Source organism: Hylobates moloch, unplaced genomic scaffold (genome assembly GCF_009828535.3).
Source record: "Hylobates moloch isolate HMO894 unplaced genomic scaffold, HMol_V3 SCAFFOLD_5, whole genome shotgun sequence".
Lineage (NCBI taxonomy): Eukaryota > Metazoa > Chordata > Mammalia > Primates > Hylobatidae > Hylobates > Hylobates moloch.
The window spans coordinates 47,715,196-47,737,446 of record NW_026652280.1 but is presented as its reverse complement, the minus strand read 5'-3'; the positions used below and the strand labels follow the sequence as shown (position 1 = coordinate 47,737,446).

Sequence of the window (22,251 nt, the reverse complement as noted above, 5' to 3'; positions counted from 1 at the left end):
TATTAACTAAAGTCCTAGGCATTGCCAGTAGAATGAGTATATATGCACAGTATTAAAATAAATGCAAAACAAATGCCAGTTATTAAACAAGTATCTGTCAGCCTGTGAATATTTTCTAGTTAAAAAAAAGTATCTACACAATTACCAATGAATTATTCTTATACATTTTTTCTTCACTTTTGTTTATAAGCTTACATGTCTTTTAAAAGATTAAATAAAAAGTAAGTGCTAATTTTACTCTTTTTTGAACACATAAAGCAGATTACACATATATTTGTGGTAACTTTTCAAAAACATTAAAAGGTTTTAGGCAACAAGTATAGAAAATTCTTTGGAAATACCTGGCTTTGTAATCAATTACAAAACTAACACAACCGATACTTACTGACAGCTTATTATATATAAGGCATTATGCTAAGTGCATGCCTTATACCTTATCTGATCCTACACCATTAGGATTCGCATATTTTACAGGTCAGAAAACTGTGGCTTAGAGATATTCAATAACTTGCCTAAGATGAGAGAGTGTCTCACACCAAAGTACATGTTCTTGACTAATACGGAGTCATACATCAAGCAACTTAAAAATGTTTGTCAAGGTTTAAAAAAAGTCTAAAAAAATTTTTGTATTTTGAATATATTAGAAAATGAAATTCAATTCTGAAAGCTGATGGAAAAGTTAGAAAGTACTAATCAAGAAAGAAACCTAATACATGACCATTTTTTAATTACCTAGTTTTTTGGGTTTTGTTTTTAAGAAGTAAGTTTTTTCAATTTATTTTTAAAGATGCAGTCTTACTGTGTTGCTCAGGCTGGTCTCAAACTCTTGGGCTCAAGCAATTCTACTGCCTCAGCCTCCCAAGCAGCTGGGACTACAGGCATGTGCCACCATACCCAGCTAATCAACTAGTCTGAGGGAAATCCATCAACTCAGCATTAAGGAATTAACAATCTATAAAGCACTATATACTCTCTGAGTACAACTTTATCCCTAAGGATTCTGTTTGCCACCAAGAGAAACTTCTAAATAATTTATGGTAGCAGAATTAAGGAATTATAATACCAAAGAATACCAACCAAGGCACCAGCTGCATAAAGCATTGCTTGATCATTAAGAAAATCTTTCTTTGCAGTATGATAGCAACTGTAAGCCAAATCATAATGCTGCACCAAAAAACATAGGTCAGCCATTTTCCTGATTTGAAGTTCTGGTGCTTCTGGTGGATACCTGTAAATACAAAAGAAAATAATTTATAATTTATTACCCCCCAAACCCTTAAAATTGTAAAATATATTAACAAGCTGCCATGTTCTTCTAGAATATGAAGAAAACTAATGCTGTTTTAAAGAAATTCTACCTCCAACAAGAGTGTCAGTTCTCAAAAATACCTGGAAACAGAAAGCTCCTTGTTTTATTATTTATAGCCCTGAGAATGTCTCAATGGCAGGCAAACATTTTCTCCATGGTCAAATAATGAAGTAAATGGTTAATTCCAAGTGACTCACGTTTATATACAACCAGGAGAAAGATTAAAATCCAAAATGGATTAATTATATTTTTCCCTTAAAATGGTTTTTTGTGTAAAGCAAAATTTACTAAATATGTCCCTTGTCTTAGAATCATCAGGCCATTACATTTTAGATATAGAACGGTTACTAATGAATACCTACTCTAACTTCATTGTTTTACAAATAAGGAAACAGACCAAAAGTAAAGTGAGTTTCCCATTTGTTTTTACATGTCCAATTACTTAGTTTTTAAAAAAATTACTATGATTTACTTAAGAGTCACTCTTCTTGTCTACCTGAATTTTCACCAATAAGAAACTAAGAAATTAAAGAGATAGTTATCTTCTGCGGGATATCATACAATCAAATACTAGTCAGAGTTAAACAGGAAAAACAAAAATGATAACACTTTACTCACAGCAAGCCAGATGTATTTTTCAGCTCATTAATGCTCTTTTCTGGAACTTTACTGCCACTAAACCATTTTTTAGTTGCAGAAAATAGAGATCGACTCAAACCTTTTCTTGATATTAGCTTTAAAAAAGAGATTAAATATGTTGACAAATATAAAGAATTTAGTATTTTTCTTTTACATAAAAAAATTTTAACTAAAAAGCTTTAATAGCAAATGTTCATTTTAATAAAACTGATTTACAGAAAACTGTCCAATATGCTGGCAAAATCCTAGTGAAAATGAATAAGCCTCTTCTAGAGTTGAACAGAATTTCATCACTGATAGTAATTTTGGGAAGTCTTAATATTGGCCTACCTTAAAACGAAAATAAAAAAAAACTTCAAATAAGTTTAATAATTCTTAAATTTACTATTTACTTAAATTTTTAAAATACTAATCCAAAAAATCAAACCTTACCTGATCGTTTAGTTGCCTAATTGTTTTCTCTATATGTGGCAAAAGGCCCCGAAACGTGAATTCTTGTATAAACTGTCGAATTCTATCATGATCAGTAAGTGTTAAACATGCACCATGAATTATTCCAGTATTTCCTTTCTTTGTTTCATGTAACGATGAAGCAGATCTTACATGATCCGGGCCATCAATACTGTTGGAAGAGTCACTGGATTGCTCCAACTGAAGTGGGTGAGTTCTAAAGTTATTTGGTAAGCCATCTACTGAAAAAGAGGTATTTCTTTTACTCTCAGAATACAACAGAAAAGAGTGATAATACTACCATACTGCTAAAGAAAAAAAAAAAAAAGCAGAATGTTAAAATCCTTTATCTTTCGGTATAGGTAAATGTCTAAGATAAAAGAGCAGTAACATCCCCCAGCCCCAAAATTAAAGAGCTTGAGTTAATATTTGTTTTGGTACCTGTATTAGAAATTTGAAAATTGGTATAAACCAGGGAATGAAGAAAAATACTTTAAATAATATAAAGAATGACTTTTAAATAGTACAACCAAGCCATAAGAAAAAATATAACAAAAAAATTTTGTTATCATTACAAAAACCGTAATTTAAAATCAAAATCATGTAAATTTTTAAATAATTAATGCTGTGCGTCACATCTTCCCTTGCTTTCTACAAAATATTTTAAAAGAAACCTATACACTACTCATATAAAACAAATTTTTAAGTGTCAAAAACAATCAAACTCAAGTGTCTCAGTAAAATCTTCAGAAGAAAAACTAACCTGCCCATTATCTTTCTGTATTATGAAAATTTCCCCCCATCTTTTATCTGTAAAGGTTAGCATGATCTGACAACAGTGCATATTTTCAATCAAAAGAGAAACTTAAGAGAAAATATATCAAGACCTTTGACTTCGTTATCTAATCCATCCAATGAAAGCAAGTTATTATCAGAATTCTTATTTGAAGTTATAGTACAAGGGCCATCTTCATATGATTCCTATCAAAATAAAATTTAAAAGCATTAGCAGTTATACTTAATCATACTTAATATACTATCAAATCCATCAACAACTATGGTTACTCTGCTAACTGTTGGCCTCATTTATTTGCTACAGTGAGCATTTTCTCGTCCTCCAAATTCATAACTTCTTCCATGGATCTTATTCTATCACTCCAACTCACACCTACTATATTCTTAAATCCCCTTTCACACTCAAGCTACTATAATTCTTCTTAATTCAAATTATCTCTCAGGATATCTACTTATATATGATATGTATATACACGAGTGTTCATATAAGCACATACATATGCTTATGCATCTTAAGTAAAGAATAATGGCAAGAGAGATGGACTACTACTAGAGAAAGAAGAGAGGCACAGATATGACATTCTTTGGGTCACAGTGTAAGCAGGTTGGAGTGAATTCTGAATATACTGAAGTGTTTTAGAAAAATATCTAACGCAACGTTTATTTGTGCAAAGGAACTGGTTTCTCAGTTAACAAAAAAACACTTAAACTAAAAATACCCAGACTACTCTACAATACCAGTAAATATGACGTATTGAGTGCCACGCTTTGAGGGAATTTACAAAAACTAGAACTTAAGAAGAAAGTGACCAGGAAAAGAAAGTCTGAAGCCACTCCTTGAGAAAGAGTTGTAGAAACTAGGCATATTTAGACTGGAAAAATATAAAAGAGGACATGAGAATTATCCTTCTATATTTTGAAAGTTGTCTTAATGGAAAACTGACATAGTCACTCCCAAAGGATCAAGCATACAAGCAAAGGTCAAGAATTTTTGGTTGATCCTCAAGCAAAATGAGAGAATTTTTGGGTGATCAGACATGCAATAGGTCACTTAATAAGAATACAGTGAGTACTGTTAATAGATGCAGTCATTCGTAAGTTTAAAAGAAATTAAAGCATTAGATCAAGCATTGGATGTAAAACCTCTAAACTATTCTCCAACTTTGAGCTTCTAGGATGCTAAGGCATAGATTTCTGATATTTCTGCCTTCTGTTAAAAGTTCTCATACTGGACAATCTTCTTTATGTTCCCCTTCACAACCTTAGGTGACTGAACTCTAAAGTGAATTTTTTTCAGTACTGTTCTTATTCTTAGAATGGCTCCTAAAAGACCATTTTTTAAAATAAAGTTCCTTCACATCCAACTGGTACTTCTTTGCTTTTCCCCAGCATTATCTTAAAGAATGTCAGTAATCACCTCAATACTAAAGTCAGTAAAATACCATGATAGCACTACATCTAAAGATTCCATTTATAGGACAGAAAAATAAAGCAAATCAACATATTAAACAACACTTAATTAGAAGATCGAAAATTACATAAGCTTTATAATTGATTTTTTAAATGTCACACAAAGAGCGCATAATATAGTTTAAATGAACAATATAAATATATTTTCCATTTACTTAAGAATTTCTAGGCCAGGCGCTGTGGCTCACACCTGTAATATCAACACTTTGGGAGGCTGAGGCGTGTGGATCACTTGAGGTCAGGAGTTCAAGACCAGCCTAGCCAACAGGGTGAAACTCCGTCTCGACTAAAAATGAATTGCTTGAACCCAGGAGGTGGAGGTTGCAGTGAGCCGAGATCTCGCCACTGCACTCCAGCCTGGGCGACAGAGTGAGACTCCGTCTCAAAAACAAACAAAAAAAAAGAATTTCTGGCCAGCTGTGATGGCTCATGCCTGTAGCCCCAGCACTTTGGGAGGCCGAGGCAGGGGGATAACTTGAGATCAGGAGTTCGAGACCAGTCTGGACAACATGGTGAAACCCTATCTCTAATAAAAATACAAAAATTAGCCAGGCATGGTGGCGGGCGCCTGTAATCCCAGCTACTTGGGAAGCTGAGGCATGAGAATCATTTGAATCCGGGAGGCAGAGGTTGCAGTGAGCCGAGATCATGCCACTGCACTCCGGCCTGGGCCACAAAGTAAGACTCCGTCTCAAAAAAAAAAAAGAATTTCTTCTAGGCTGGCACAGTGGCTCACACCTGTAATCCCAGCACTTTGGGAGACCAAGGCCTGGGCGACAGAGCGAGACCCTGCCTCAAAAAAAAAAAAAAAATTTCTTCTAAACAAAAAACAGTGACTCTTGATTATCTGAAGTAAACATAGGAACTTGGCATGTGACTACTACCAAGTGGCATACTATTGTACCTTAGAAGTCTGATAAAACATGAAACGCCCATCAACTTAAGCCACCAGGACAATCAATCTTATTCTAGAACTCGAGGTTAAGAAAGGAGTAATTAAGAAACAGTAATTTCTGAGAGTACATAAATAAGGGAAATCAACAGAAAGTTGGAGGGAAATGCCCACCCACCTAAAAAGTATGAGTTCCTGAAGGTGGCTATAAAAGCATGTTGAAAAGGTACGAAAGAGGCTGGGCATGATGGCTCATGCCTATAATCCTAGCACTTTTGGAGGCTGAGGCGGGCAGATCACCTCAGGTCAAGAGTTTGAGACCAGCCTGACCAATGTGGTGAAACCCTCTCTCTGCTAAAAATACAAAAATTAGCTGGGCGTGGTGGTGTGCGCCTATAGTCCCACCTACTTGCAAGGCTGAGAGAGGAGAACTGCTTGAACCTGGGAAGTGCAGGGTTGAAGTGAGCCAAGATCACGCCATTGCACCCCAGCCTGGGCAACAGAGCGAGACTCTGTCTCCAAAAAAAAAAATTAGCCGGGCGTGGTGGTGGGTGGTGAACGCCTGTAATCCCAGTTACTCAGGAGGCTGAGACAGGAGAACCGCTTGAACCCAGGAGGTGGAGGTTGCAGTGAGCTGAGATTGTGCCACTGCACTCCAGCCTTGGCGACAGAGCGAGACTCTGTTTCAAAAAAAAGAAAAAGAAAAGAAAAATGTAGGGAGCAACCCCAGAGCATGTAGATAATAAAGAATTGACTGTAGGCATTCATAATGAATTAAACGGACAAGTCAGAAATTCTATTCTGCACGTCTAGCCTATCTAATTCAATTCTTAACGTGTAATTCACTTTTAATCTTTTAAGAAAGAGATCAGGCCAGGCGCGGTGGCTCACACCTGTAACCCTAACACTTTGGGAAGTTAAGGTGGGCAGATCACTTGAGGTCAGGAGTTCGAGACTAGCCTGACCAATATGGTAAAACCTCACCTCTACTAAAAATACAAAAATTTGCCTGGCATGGTGGCATGTGCCTGTAATCCCATGTACTTGGGAGGCTGAGGCAGGAGAATCACTTAAATCTGAGAGGCGGAGGTTGCAGTGAGCTGAGATCATAGCACTGTACTCCAGCCTGGGTGACAGGGCAAGACTCCGTCTCAAAAAAAAAAAAAAAAAAAAGATCAATTCACACTGATAGTCTGAGAGTACACACCTGAAAAGAGTGCGCATAAGGGATTACTGTAGTTAGTTAAAAAGGGATTACTGTAGTTAGTTAAAAACAGCTTTTAAACCACTGACCAAAGAGCTCACCTCTGACAGATCAAAACTGACCAGATTCCACACAATTAATATGAATAACTATACTAGTTAAACCAAAACATAAAAACTGAAGTATAGTTTCTGTGGTTTGCTTCATTTATTTTTTACATATACCTGGTTTTGAATACTATTTTTCTGGAGATACTGACTCCAAGGATCTGGTATCTGTTCATCTGATGCTCGATTAGATGTTCGAGAATTAATTTTAAGTAAATAGCAACCCTGAGTTCCATACTTCTGTTTCATTTCTTCATAAATTGATTCCGCTCTAAAATAGAAAATGGAAAAAAATCTGAAGTAAAAGAGGAGCAGGCCTTAGGCAATAATAGATACTAAAGTAGTACAAAAATAACATTAAAATAATCCCCCAAAAAGGCAGAATAGAAAATTAGGACAGAATAACCTAAAAGCTAAAACAAAAATCATGATGGCAATTGAAATTTAGCTAGCTTAGATACCACCTGAAGCAGTTACCAAAGTGTATTCCGTGGAATAAAATTCTGCAAGATACTCCTCCATGTTATTCAAAGAGAGAGCTCTGGTGGTCAAACTAGATTGGGGAAGAACTACAGTAAACAAAACAAGTGTTTTGACCTGGCGTGGTGGCCACAATCCCAGCACTTTGGAAGGCCAAGGTGGAAAGAACACTTCAAGTCAGGAGTTAGAGACCATTCTAGGCAACACAGGGAAACCCCATCTCTACCAAAATTAAAATTAACGAGAAATGGTGGCACACACCTGTGGTCCTAGCTGCCCAGGAGGCTGAGGTGGGAAGACTGCTTGAGCCCAGGCACTGCACTCTAGCCTAGGCAACAGAGTGAGACCCCCATCTCAAAAAAAAAGGAGGAAAAACAAGAAAAAAAAAAAAAAAAAACCTGGAAAACTTAAGCACATTCAAATGCAAATACTAATATTATATAAGCAACAAGCCTAACAAACAACAAAATAATATTACGCACTAAAAGATTATGGCTGGATAAGTAAAATAGTTATAGAAAATTTGTATAAATGCAGATGCATGTGTGTGTGTACACACACTCACGGCCGATAAAACAAACTCCTGCTCACGTTACTAATGATACTGCTAAACCTAAGAACCATTCATCTGATACTTGAATTACTACCTTAAATATACTAGTCACAACCATTCAATACGGAAGATACACTCCAAATTCAACTGACAGAAACTAATTCTAATAGTCATTTCAAATTTTTTCTATTAATATAGTAGTACACTTTATCCAACGGGCTACAGACATTTCAAAATATCCTAAAGGTTAGTAATCTTCAGAGTAATTAATTGGATCTACAGAGGAAAATTTAATAAAAAGATGGTGGTCCATGCTCAGAACAAGGGCGGGTAACAATTATTAAACTACATTTCCTCAGTGGCACTAAGGCATCAGAATAGTTTCAGACAAAACATTAATCTGCTCCACACCTTGAACCAAAAGCCAAAATAAGCTCCAAAGCCATACAAGTAAAATTACTGTTTATCTTATTTTTCAAGAATTTATTTTTAAAGACAATCTATTCACATATCCCAAATACAAAAGGACTACTGCAAACAACAAATAATGAATATTAAAGGGAACATTAAAAAATGTTTGAATATTTCTAAGGCTATGAAAAATATCAAGCCCATAAATAGAAGTCACAAGAGTAGACAGTGAAAAAGTGCCTGTAAGCAAGTCAGGCTGTGAAAAGTGAAAGGAAAACTGGGAAGCAGAAAAGAACAAAGAAAGAGAAATAATTTTATATAAAACCAGAAATAACAGCTAAGATCTACAGTTGTGAAATGACAAGTGTTCCTGTACAGATTGTGTAAGAATTATACATTAAAAAGAAAGTTTGGGTAAGCATATGAAATCTAACATAAGGCCAGGCGCGGTGGCTCACGCCTGTAATCCTACCACTTTGGGAGGCCAAGGCGGGCAGATCACCTGAGGTCAGGAGTTCCAGAGCAGCCTGGCCTACGTGGTGAAACCCTATCTCTACTAAAAATACAAAAATTAGCCGGGCATGGTGTCATGTGCCTGTAATCCCAGCTACCCAGGAGGCTGAGGCAGGAAAATCACTGGAACTCAGGAAGCACAGAGGCTGCAGTGAGCTAAGATCGTGCCACTGCACTCCAGCCCCGGTGACAGAGTGAAACCCCGTCAAAAAAAGGGGGGGGTGGCCAGGCGCGGTGGCTCCTGCCTGTAATCCCAGCACTTTGGGAGGCCGAGGCGGGCGGATTACCTGAGGTCAAGAGTTCAAGACCAGCCTGGACAATATGGTGAAACCCCATCTCTACTAAAAATACAAAAATCAGCTGGGCGTGGTGGCGGGCACCTGTAATTCCAGCTACTCAGGAGGCTGGGCCGGAGAATCGCTTGAACCCAGGAGGTGGAGGTTGCAGTGAGCCGAGATCATGCCACTGCACTCCAGCCTGGGTGACATGGCAAGACCTCGTCTCAAAAAAAAAGAAATCTAACATAAAATAACTTGACTGTTGAATATAACGCCAGGATAAAACATAAAGTTAAAATGCTTTATTAATAAAATTCACATTAAACTTTTACATTCTTGTATCAAAAATAAATCCAAAACGTAAACAAGCTAGCTCCAAATTAATGTTAAATCATTTAACTGGAAAAAATTTAAAATTAAAATAAAAACTTACCTCTGTTCATCTCCTGCACTTACATCATGTAAAAGTACATAGTATTTAAGTGTATTTGGTATAAACCACTTGGGGTAGGAATAATCACTGTTGTGCTGAATTCGATGCTGTTCTTGTGACAACTTTGAAAACTGTTCCACAGGTTCAGCTTCACTAGATGACGCTACCAACATACCTTGTAAACCATATTATTAAGGTAATTATCGCTTATTACTCAATGATAAATACTGTCCTATTGAGACAAACAGGAGTTTTTTTTTTTTTGAGACAAAGTCTAGCTCTGTAACCCAGGCTGGAGTGCAGTGGCGTGATCTTGACTCACCGCAACCTCCGCCTCCCAGGTTCAAGCGATTCTCCTGCCTCAGCCTCCAGAGTAGCTGGGATTATAGGCCCGAGCCACTGCACCCAGCTAATTTTTTATATTTTTAGTAAAGATGGGGTTTCACCATGTTGGCCAGGCTGGTCTTGAACTCCTGACCTCAGGTAGGAGGTCTCCCAAAGTGCTAGGATTATAGGCATGAGCCACCGCGCCCAGCGGTATTTTCACAGCAAAAAAAAATCCAATTTCATAGGTTTTAATTGCAAGCACAAAATAATTTCTCCAACACTCCAAATAATTCAGTACTCCAGATAATTTTACCAGATTTTTTTGTTGACAGTTTTTAGGCCATTAATATATATAACCAGGAAACTCATAAAAATAAAAATGGACAACTGTACAACTTCAACAGAATGAATTCCGCTGCGTCTTGCTTCTCTCCATTCTATCTCACTGCAGTTACAAATTTCATCCTACCTCTTAACTTTCGTCAGCAACCGCATTAAGAAAACTAAGCCATAATCATCAAAAAAGAATACCTATTAAAAAATTACTAAAAAATCCAAAATTATTTTTCATGAGTCTTAGAATAAGCAGTCGATTCTGAGGCAATCAGCAAAAGCAGTTAACATTGTTTACATTTTCTTTCTAAAATGGCTAAAAAACTTATTAAGCATGAAATATACAAGCTAGGGGGCTAAAGAAAAATAAGCAAGCCCTCTGTAGTCTTATTTTATAATCAAAAACTAAATTGATTAAAAAATTGTTATAGCAGTCCTGCATCTAGGAGGCCATTTAACAAAATAACAAGACTCCATGTATTGTCAATCAATAAAAAATTTCTCTATTCTCTGTATCTTCAACAATTTTGCCTTCATTAGCTATTTCTGAGATTAATAATTTCCATAATATTTGATTTTAGGAGAACATAACAAAGGATACATGCTAAATAGTGGTTCAGAAATTCATGATCCGATGCTGGCATCGACTGAAGAAAGGTTTCTCTGTAAGACTCAAACCATGGAGTAGTGGCTAAAATTAACAATATACAAAACAGTTAAAATTCTTCAATAGAATCAGTTCACAACAGACAAAATTTCAAGTCCATATTCCTAAAAGGTACAAAAAAAATTTCTAACAGTAAACAAGCATTTTTCACCTGTGCTTTCAGATGTACATGCGTATATATATAAACTGTGTATAGGGCCTGGCACGGTGGCTCATGCCTGTAATCCCAGCACTTTGGGAGGCCAAGGTGGGTGGATCACGTGAGGTCAGGAGTTCGAGACCAGCCTGGTCAACGTGGCGAAACCTCGTGTCTCCACTAAAAATACAAAAATTAGCTGGGCATGGTGGCACGTGACTATAATCCCAGCTACTCAGGAGGCTGAGGCAGTAGAATTGCTTGAACCCAGGAGGTGGGGGTTGCAGTGAGCCGAAATTACACCACTGCACTCCAGCCTGGGTGACAGAATGAGACTCCGTCTCAAAATAATAATAATAATAATGATAATCATAAAAAACTGAGTGTATATGTACACACACCTTTTAAGCCATTCACAAGAATATATTCACACAAGAATATATTCATATAGTCACAAGTATATATATTTGCAAAAATAAAATTGAATTATTCCCAAACCTAGTCTTCCCACAACCTACTTACCTATTAATGCTCTAAATATTACCTACATGAGTAAAAAGATTATTTCTTTAGAACTCAAGTTCTGTGACCCTGCCACTAGTCACACTGCCATAAGTAGATCTTTTTCAGAAATAACACTTAGCATAGAGGTTCTCAACTGAGCATGATTTTGACCCCTAGGAAACATCTGGCAACGCCTCAAGATATTTTTCGTTATCGGTTCTGGGGTAGGTGGCTTATGCTACTGGCATCAAAGAGGTCAGGAATAATGCAAAACATCTCACAAGACAAGACAAGAGAGCCCCCACAATAAAGAACTATCTAGTTCAAAATGTAAATGGTGGTATGGTTGATAAATCTTACTTTGTAATTTGATTACTTGAATATGACAGTAACAAAGCCTCTTAAATTTCGACGTACACTTACCTTATAATCAAATACAAAGAAGTGTATTTTCATTGTTTGTATAAATGTATATAATGTGATTCTTAAAAAGTCAACTCTCTCTTGTTTCACGTCAAGTATTTTGTATCACAACTATTCTTTTTATTTGAACTTACGTAAAACTTAGTGGTTTCACTAGGTTTTAAGCAGATTATCTATATCACAGTTTGACTAAAAGGACTCCATTCCTATGCTGATTTATGCTGATTATCAAATCTTATATTCCTTTTGCTTTCATCTTAACCACTGAAAACAGCAAATATATTCTTTCTGCTTATATTATAATACTATACTAAACAACTGGAAGGGCTGAAGAAAAAGCCATTCATCTTAACCAAATAGCATTCTAACCTGGTGCCAAATATACAGATATTTTAACTACAGCAAATGCCTCATGAGAATGACCCATATATTACATATAGTCTGATTAGGAGAGCAACTACTATCACGATTTCATGTTCATTGTTATAAAAGAGGAAATGGGCAGGGCATGGTGTTTCACACCTATAATCCTAAACACTTTGGAGGATGAGTGTAGTGGCTCACGCCTGTAGTCCCAGCACTTTGGGAGGTCAAGGCAGGTGGATCACTTAAGGTCAGGAGTTCGAGACCAGCCTGGCCAACATGGTGAAACCCCATCTCTACTAAAAATACAAAAATTAGCCAGGCATGGTGGCGCCCTCGTGTAATCCCAGCTACTTGGGCGGCTGAGGCAGGAGAATCGCTTGAACCCAGGAGGTGGAGGTTGCTGTGAGCTGAGATGGCGCCACTGTACTCCAGCCTGGGCGATAGAGTGAGACTCAGTCTCAAAATAAATAAACAAATAAATAAATACATAAATACATAAATAATAAAATAATAATAATAACAATAATAATCCTAACACTTTGGGAGGCTGAGGTAAGTGGATTGCTTGAGCCCAGGAGTTTGAGACCAGCCTGGGATACATGGCGAAACCCCATCTCTACTAAAAAAAAAATACAAAAAATTAACCAGGTATTGTGATGCATGCCTGTAATCCCAGCTACTTGAGACGCTGAGGTGGGAGGATCACCTGAGCCCAGGAAGTCAAGGCTGCAGTTAGATGAGAACGTGCCACTGCACTCCAGCCTGGACAACAGGAGTGAGACCCTGTCTCAAAAAATATAAAATAAAATCAAAATAAAAGAGGAAAACATTCCCAGAAAACATTACAATCTACATAAAAAAAGGCAAAAATTGGAGAATAAATGAAATACGCTAGTATCTGTTACAATAGGAAACTAATCTTGTCGCCCACCATGAACACATACCCTTCTCCCCAACTCAGTCAAAATAAGTCTACCTGGAAATTTAATGTATATTTAGTACCAATGATAAGAAAATAAGAAATATGTAATGAAAATTTTGGTTAAATAGAAACGGATCTCCACATATACAAGGAAATTACTATGTCCACCTTTTAAAATTATTTTTTCTATTTACTTTGTTGCTTCAATGTTTCTTGAATTAAACAAATGACAGATAAATTATAGTCATATGAAATTGGGTTTGTTTCATGGTGGAGGTGGAAAGTTCTGAACAAAGCAGATCTTCCAAAATAGCTCTTCTTAGCAACACTATCTGTAATGACACTGAAAGACTAGAAAACACACGTGCTCATCAGGAGAAAACTGATGAACAACAGTTTATGATGGACAACAAATGTCTTATGAGAACAACCCATATATTCTACAGTCTAATTAGGAGAGTTACTACTGTAACAATTTCATGTTCATGTGATCCCAGCTGCTTCATGTTCATTCTTATAAAAGAGGAACTAGGACTGAGGCAGTGGCTCATGCCTGTAATCCTAGCACTTTGGGAGGCTGAGGCAGGCAGATCAATTGAGCTCAGGAATTTTAGACTAGCTAGGCAACATGGTGAAACCCCATCTCTACTAAAAAAAAAATACAAAAAATTGGCAGGGCACTGTGGCTCACACCTGCAATCCCAACACTTCGGGAGGCCGAGGCAGGCGGATCACCTGACGTCAGGAGTTCAAAACCAGCCTTGACCAACATGGTAGAACCCTGTCTCTACTAAAAATGCAAAAATTAGCTGGGCATCATGGCATCAACCTGTAATCCCAGCTACTAGGAAGACTGAGGCAGGAGAATCTCTTGAACCCAGGAGACGGAGGTTGCAGTGAGCCGAGATCACGCTACTGCACTCCAGCCTGGGCAACATGTTAGAGCGAAACTCCGTCTCAAAAAAAAAAAAAAAAAAGCTAGGCATGGTGGTGCACGTCTTTAGTCCCAGCATTCTCTTGAGGTGTAGTTAAATAAATTATGGCCCATCCATTAAAAAGATACATTATCAGCTGTAAAAGAAAGGGGAAAAATCTCTACATATTACAATGAAGTGCTCTTCCAGATATATTAAGTGAAAAAAGCGACAGCAGAAAAAGTATGCATTTTTGTGCAAGAGAAGGAAAATATGAAGAGCCATACCTATATTTGCTTACAGTTTCAAAGAGAAGTAACAGAATAAATCTACTACGTTTAATTATCTATAGAAGACAGAAGAGAAAGAAGGCAGGTGAGAAAGGAGAGGGATCTACCAAGTTCTGTGAATAAAGAGATCTTTAGGCCAGGCATGGTGGCTCACGCCTGTAATCCCAACACTTTGGGAGGCCGAGGCAGGCAGATTACCTGAGGTGGGGAGTTCCAGACCAGCCTGACCAACATGGAGAAACCCTGTCTCTACTAAAAATACAAAATTATCTGGGTGGGCAGGGTGACGCATGCCTGTAATCCCAGCTACTCAGGAGGCTGAGGCAAGAAAATCACTTGAACTCGGGAGGTGGAGGTTGCAGTGAGCCGAGATCACGCCATTGCACTACTCCAGTCTGGATGACAGAGCGAGACTCCGTCTCAAAAAAAAAAAAAAAAAAGTTATCTTTGAGATTTAATTTGGTCAGAAAAGCCTCTAATCCATTGTCAGCCTCAGAGCCTTCTGCAATGTATAATGTAGCTTTCTCATCTCACCTTCTGGAAAACAGAATGTGATTAAATATTTCACTTATTACGCTTCGATTTTCTTGTATCTGGGTTCTACTCTTAGGATGAGATTATCCAATTACATATATATTTAGAGGAAGAAATGAAGGGGAAATTCAAAATGTTTATGGCACTTTCTTATTGCCTGAAAATTGAATAAAATCAAATTTATCAGTTGTTCCCCCTAATTACACAAAAGGTCTTTTGAAAACTATATTACATGAGTGCTTCTGCCTCTTTAAGACAAAAGAAGAATGTAACCCAAAACTGTCGTTTTTTCTTAAAGTTCATCATAAAAGTACTAAAAGAGTAACTGTAATTAGATTTTTATTGTGTTTTAAATACAGTAAGGTCTATGTGTTTGAGGGGAAAAAAAAGAGGGGACATGAATAGAGGACAAGCCTTCTCTCTATCTTGCTTTATATAGTTTTGACTTTGAAACTATGTGAATGTATACATAATTAAAAATAAATTAAAAAGCAAAATACATACACATACAGACATACACAGACATACTCTTAAATTGAAATAACTTTCTAAATACAGTAGTAACTGGTAGCTTGTGGCTGGGCATGGTGGCTCATGCCTGTAATCCCAGCACTTTGGGAGGCTGAGGCGGAGGGATCACTTGAGCCCAGGAGTTGGAGACTGGGCGTCGTGGTGAGCGCCTGTAATCCCAGCTACTTGGGAGGCTGAGGTAGGGAGAACCGCTTGAACTAGGAGGCAGAGGTTGCAGTGAGCCAAGATCGTGCCAGCACACTCCAGCCTGGGCGAAAGAGCAAGACTTCGTCCCTCTCCACCGAAAAAAGAAAAAAAAAAAAAATGGCCGGGAGTGGTGGCTCACACCTGTAATCCCAGCACTTTTAGGAGGCCAAGGCAGGTGGATCACTTGAGTCCAGGAGTTCAAGACCAGCCTGGCCAACATCGTGAAACTGTCTCTACTAAAAATACAAATAATAGGCCGGGCACAGTGGCTCATGACTGTAATCCTAGCACTTTGGGAGGCCGAGGGAGGCGGAGACAATCCTGGCTAAACGGGGAAACCTCTCTACTAAAAATAGCGTGGTGGCGGGCGCCTGTAGTCCCAGCTACTCAGGAGGCTGAGGTAAGAGAATGGTGTGAACCCGGGAGGCGGAGCTTGCAGTGAGCCAAGATCGTGCCACTGTACTCCAGCCTGGGCGACAGAGCGAGACTCCGTCTAAAAAAAAAAAAAATACAAATAATAATAACTTTTTTAATCTGCCTGAAGCAGGAGAATCGCTTGAACCTGGAACGTGGAGGTTGCAGTAAGCCAAGATCACACCACTGCACTCCAGCCTGGGCAACAAGAGCAAAACTCCGTCTCAAAAAAAAAAAAAATCTGCCTGAAGAGTTAAGCTATAGTAATTGCCTCCACCTGCTTTTAAATGCAAATAGCAATCAATCCTCCAATATGAGATGTTGGCAGGGATCTGAGAATGCAAGTAATATAATTAGATAAAACAATTTCCCACAACCAAATCATAACTACGTTGTTCCTATAAATGATCTGCCAAATTACTTCAATAGAAAAAAAAAAGGCCCAGGACACAGCCAGAGAGCAGATTTCAGAATCCTTCTCTGGATAAACTAAATGGCCTCAAAGAAAAAAACTGTAAGTAATAAAAATTGGGCAACCCTTAAACCTATTCTTAGCCTTACCACCCAATAAAGAAGTCTACTAACTGATAAGCTTTCTTATACTCAGTCAGGGTTTTAATGCCTCAATTTGAAATAGAAAATAATCCATGGTCTAACCAAACATTTGAGGTAAGTGTCCAACATGAAAAAAAATCAAAACAAATAAAAATAGCCGGGCGCAGTGGCTCACGCTTGTAATCCCAACACTTTGGGAGGCCGAGGCGGGCGGATCATGAGGTCAGCAGATCGAGACCACAGTGAAACCCCGTCTCTACTAAAAATACAAAAAAAATTAGCCAAGCGTGGTGGCGGGCGCCTGTAGTCCCAGCTACTCGGGAGAGGCTGAAGCAGGAGAATGGCGTGAACCCGGGAGGCGGAGCTTGCAGTGAGCCGAGATCGCGCCACTGCACTCCAGCCTGGGTAACAGAGCGAGACTCCGTCTCAAAAAAAAAAAAAAATAATAATAATAATAATAATAGTAATACGAATGAAAAAAAAGGCACAGGACAGAAGAAAACTTAAAAAACAAACAGCCAACAACAATTTATTACTATCTTCAGAGTTAAGATACTATAACATAAAACCTTAATAGCATGGCACAATAAAGGAAAATCTAGAGAAGAAAATAGCTCCAAAAAATCCCCCAAAAGACACCAAACATTAAAACTTCAATAGAAGGATCAGAAGATAAAGTCAAGGATATTCATACACAGAAAAATAAAACAAAAAGACAGAGATAGACAATTTTAGAAAAAAAGAACATTAAAGGATCAACTCAGGAAGTTCTACATCCAATTAACAGTAGTTTCAGAAAGAACAGAGAAAACAATAGGGGAGAAATTAACAAAGAAAGAATACAAGACAGTTTCTCAGGGCTAAAAAGTGCATAACCAGACTGTCAAAAGAAGCTGCTCAGTAAAATAAGTGAAAAAGGAGTTATAAACCCCAACATGAAATTTCAAAATAGCAAGGATAAAGACCTTCAAAAACTTCTAAAAGCTGAAGGGCTGGGGGTAATACATATAATGGCTTCTAGCTTTTTTAAGAGCAATGCTTGAAACTAAAAGAAAGTGGATCAATTCTGAGGGAAATGATTTATAACTAAGAATGTACACAGTCAAACCATCGATCTAGTATATAAAACAACATTTTCCAACATTCATTTGTCAATTTTATTTTCCATGCACCCTTTCTCAGGAAGCTACTAGAGATGTCCTTCACCATATTAAGGAAATACACACAAAATATATATAAATGAAATACTACAGAGAAGTGAAGGGAAGGAAATCCTCAGGATGACAAGTGTGGAGTGGGCCTTGGACAGCAACCAGTCCAACACAAAATTGAACACCATTTCCCAGCTTTTATTTCATTATATTCTCTGTGTTTTAGAGCTTTTTTCTAATCAGTCCTTTCCCCCGATTAAAGTATTTTTTAAAATAACACCACAATTGTATTGTGTATCTATTTATGCACAGAGACCCTTTGGAGAGCCACAGACCATTGTAATAGCTAAGATTTTTTTGTCCCCCAAGGACCAATTTTTACCACATAGGAATGATATCATCCTTAATGAGAATGTATGCAGTAACAATAGAGATTTCTTGAAGGAGCTATTGATAAATGGGTTATTTGACAAATTAATCTCTCGAGTAGAAAATCCAATGGAAGAAGTCTGAGAAACTAGCAACAGACACAAAGAACTGAGCAAGATGTTTTGTTTTGTTTTGTTTTGTTTTGTTTTCGAGACAGAGTTTTGCTCTTGTCCAAGTTGGAGTGCAATGATGGGATCTCGGCTTACTGCAACTTCCGCCTCCCAGGTTCAAGCAGCTGGGATTACAGGAGCGTGCCACCACGCCCAGTTGATTTTTTGTATTTTTAGTAGAAACAGCGTTTCACCATTTTAGCCAGGCTGGTCTCGAACTCCTGACCTCAGGTGATTCAGCCTCCCAAAGTGCTGGTATTACAGGAGTGAGCCACCGCAAGATGTTTTTAAAAAGACAATTACTAACTCCTGAAAACACAAAATACTGTATTAGAAAGCCCAATAATTGGCTAAGCAGTGAAGAAGTGAACAACATTTAGTCATATTATAAGCAGTGAATATTCACCAAAAACTATGAGATGAAGTGAAAAGGATGGAGAGTAATTAAGCCAAATCTTTATCAATGATAATGAGAAGTCAATAAATAAAATTTATTTAAATTTAAAACTTATTACACCATAGACAGCCATATAAAAATATTACTTAGAAGCACATAATCAATACCCGAGGAAAAGACTACAGAAATTGGTGGGGCAAGGTACAGATCACTGCTGTTTTTTCCTTTAAGTCTTTTTTTCATTACGTCTATGTACACATCATTTTGATAAATTTATTTTTCTTTTGAGGCAGGGCCTTGCTCTGTCACCCAGGTTGGAGTGCAGTTGCGCAATCACAGCTTTTTGCACCCTTGACCTCGCAGGCTCAAGCAATCTTCTCATCTCAGCCTCCAGAGTAGCTGGGACTACAGGTATACACCACCACACCCAACTAATTTTTTTTTTGAGACTCACTCTGTTGCCCAGGCTGGAGTGCAGTGGCATGATCTTGGCTGACTGCAACCTCTGCCTTCCAGGTTCAAGCGATTCTCCTGCCACAGCCTTCCGAGTAGCTGGGACTACAGGTGCCTGCTGCTGGCTAATTTTTGTATTTTTAGTAGAGACAGGGTTTCACTGTGTTGGCCAGGCTGGTCTCGTACTCCTGACTTCAAGTGATCCACCCGTCTCAGCCTCCCAAAGTGCTGGGATTACAGGCGTGAGGCACCATGCCCAGCCATCAGCTAATTTTTTTTAAAATATTTTCTTCAGATGGGGTCTCAATATGTTACCCAGGCTGGTCTTGAACTCCTGGCCTCAAGTGATCCTTCCACCTCAGCTTCCCAAAGTGCTGGGATTATAGGCCTGAGTGACTATGCCTGCCTGGCCTTAATAAATTAAAAGTAACAGGTATATGGGCTTTGGAGGTTAGCAAAATATTTGCAGTATGAAAAAGATACTTTTGGTCAGCATCTGAACTCATTCCTGTCACCTCAGCACTTTGAGAGGTGGGAGAACTGCTTGAGGCCAGGGGTTTGAGACCAGCCTAGAAAACATAGCAAATGAGTGGACCCGGTCACTCATGCCTGTAATCCCAGCACTCTGGGAGTCCAAAGCAGGCAGATCACTTGAGGTCAGGAGTTTTAGACGAGCGTGGCCAACATGGTGAAACCCCGTGTCTACTAAAAATACAAAAATTAGCCGGGTGTGGTGGTGCACACCTGTAGTCCCAGAAACTCAGGAGGCTGAGGCAGAAGAATCGTGTGAACCCAGGAGAAAGAGATTGCAGTGAGCCAAGATCGTGCCACTACACTCCAGCCTGGGCAACAGAGTGAGACTCCGACTCAAAAAATAAAATTAAATTAAATTAAAATTAAATAAAATAAAAAATATATAGGCCAGGCACAGTGGCTCACAACTGTAATCCCAGCACTTTGGGAGGCCAAGGTAGGAGGATCGCTTGAGGCCAGAAGTTCAAGACCAGCCTGCTAATAAACACAGCGAGACCTTATCTCTACACACACACACACACACACACACACACACACACACAAATTTTAATTAACCAAGCATAGTACACACCTATAGTCCCAGCTACTCAGGAGGCTGAGATGGGATGACCCCTTGAGCTCAAGAGTTCAGGGTTACAGTAGGCTATGATCATACCACTGCACACCAGCCTCAGACAGGGTGATAGAGTAAGACCCTGTCTCTTAAAAATAAGTAAGAAAAAAAAATAAAAGAAATAAATATAAGATACAAAGATATTTTTGTTTTTTAAATATAATAGGTAATCCCTCTCTGGGCCCCTTTAGCACTTTTGGCATACCAGATATGCCACAGCTCTATTACAATGTATTGTGATATTAATGTATTATAAATTAGACCATACTATGATTACTGATTAGCACATTTGTCTCCCTACCAGATTATAAACTTTAAAGCATGTCTTGTTCATCTCTGTATCTCAATACAAAGCATATAGCAGAAATCAATAAATATTTGTTGCATGGCTAACAAAACTGTTAAGATCCTGCAAAACAGAATCACATATAAAGGTCTACGAGAGGCCTTAAGAAAGAATCCAGCCAGGCCAGGAGTGGTGGCTCACACCTGTAATCCCAGCACTTTGGGAGGCTGAGAGGCAGGCAGATCACTTGAGGTCAGGAGTTCGAAACCAGCCTGGCCAACATGGTGAAACTCCATCACCTCTAAAAAATACAAAAAATTAGCTGGGCATGGTGGTGGGCACCTGTAATCCCAGATACTCGGAAGGCTGAGGCAGGAGAATCTCTTGAACCCGGGAGGTAGAGGTTTCAGTGAGCCGAGATCATGCCACCACACTCCAGCCTGGGCGACAGAGTGAGACTCCGTCTCAAAAAAATTAAAAAAAAAAAAAAAAAAAAGAATCCAGCCAAACTCCTGTTTTCAGAGATGGAAAGAAGAGTCTCAGAAACACTAAGTGACTTGGCTGGGCATGGTGGCTCATGCCTGTAATCTCAACACTTTGAGAGGCCAGGGTGAGAGGATCACTTCAACACAGTGAGACCCTGTCTCTACAAAAAAATTTAAAAATTAGCCAAGCATAGTGGTGTGCAGCTATAGTCCTAATTACTTGGGAGGCTGAGGTGAGAAGACTGCATAAGTCCAGGAGTTCAAGGCTGCAATGAGCAATGATTACACCACTACACTCCATCCTGTGTGACAGAGACAGACCTTGTCTCTTTTAAAAAAACATATTAGCCTGGCATAGTTGGTAGGCTGAGGTGAGAGGATCACCTGAGCCCAGGGAGGTTGAGGCTACAGTGAACTATGATAGCACCACTGCACTCCAGCCTGGTGGACAGAGTGAGACCCTGTCACAAAAAATACTATAAATAAAAAGAAAAAGAAAAAGAAACACTAAGTGACTTATTCAGGTTATCTAACTAATGACTATGGTAGTATAAAAACTTGGACACTGGCATTTGATTCATTGCCCTTCACACTACAACACTGATGAGAGAAAAATAACAGTTTAAATTATATTCCTTTCTCCAAGAAATACCCAAATTTTTGCTTCATATTGAAAACATGCTAGGAACTGTTAAGAAATTCAGATTTTTTTGACTGGTAAAGATAACCATAATATTCTCAACTTAAAATTATCAAGTTGACTCATCTTGCTGGAATTAAAACTAAAGGCAAAGAAAAAAGAAAAAATATAGAACACTTAAACAAAATAATTCTACAAATATTTTTAACTATACAAGAGCAAACAACTAACTTGCTGACCTAAAATACGCCTGTTTCAAATTCTCTGCATATGTTTAGGAAAAACTTTTTTCCAGGTTCCCATTCTCTGCCTTGGCCTCGATAATGGATTACAGGCACCTGCCACCACACCACTAATTTTTGTTTTTTAAAAGAGAGGCTGGTCTTGAACTCCTGACCTCAAGTGATTCGCCTGCCTTGGCCTCCCAAAGTGCTGGGATTACAGGCGTAAGCCACCAGGCCTGGCTGCTTAAGAAAATCTTTAAATATGAAATTAGGAAGTATTAAAGTATTAGATT

General features: G+C 38.3%; 1 protein-coding gene across 4 annotated transcripts in view; it reads right to left on the bottom strand.

Annotated features, from left to right (window-relative positions):
* Nucleotides 1-22,251, bottom strand: part of TRAPPC8 (trafficking protein particle complex subunit 8) — a 117,650-nt gene that overhangs the window by 83,798 nt on the left and 11,601 nt on the right. For 3 of the 4 annotated variants that reach the window (XM_058438514.1, XM_058438515.1, XM_058438513.1), the window contains exons 3-9: nucleotides 10,796-10,885; nucleotides 9,535-9,709; nucleotides 6,984-7,137; nucleotides 3,286-3,379; nucleotides 2,381-2,640; nucleotides 1,928-2,043; nucleotides 1,078-1,228 (exon numbers count right to left, since the gene is read on the bottom strand). In XM_058438514.1, coding sequence (XP_058294497.1) covers nucleotides 1,078-1,228; nucleotides 1,928-2,043; nucleotides 2,381-2,640; nucleotides 3,286-3,379; nucleotides 6,984-7,137; nucleotides 9,535-9,709; nucleotides 10,796-10,885 — 1,040 coding nt within the window. The remainder of the gene's footprint in view (nucleotides 1-1,077; nucleotides 1,229-1,927; nucleotides 2,044-2,380; nucleotides 2,641-3,285; nucleotides 3,380-6,983; nucleotides 7,138-9,534; nucleotides 9,710-10,795; nucleotides 10,886-22,251) is intronic. The other variant, XM_032152579.2, reaches the window with a different exon arrangement.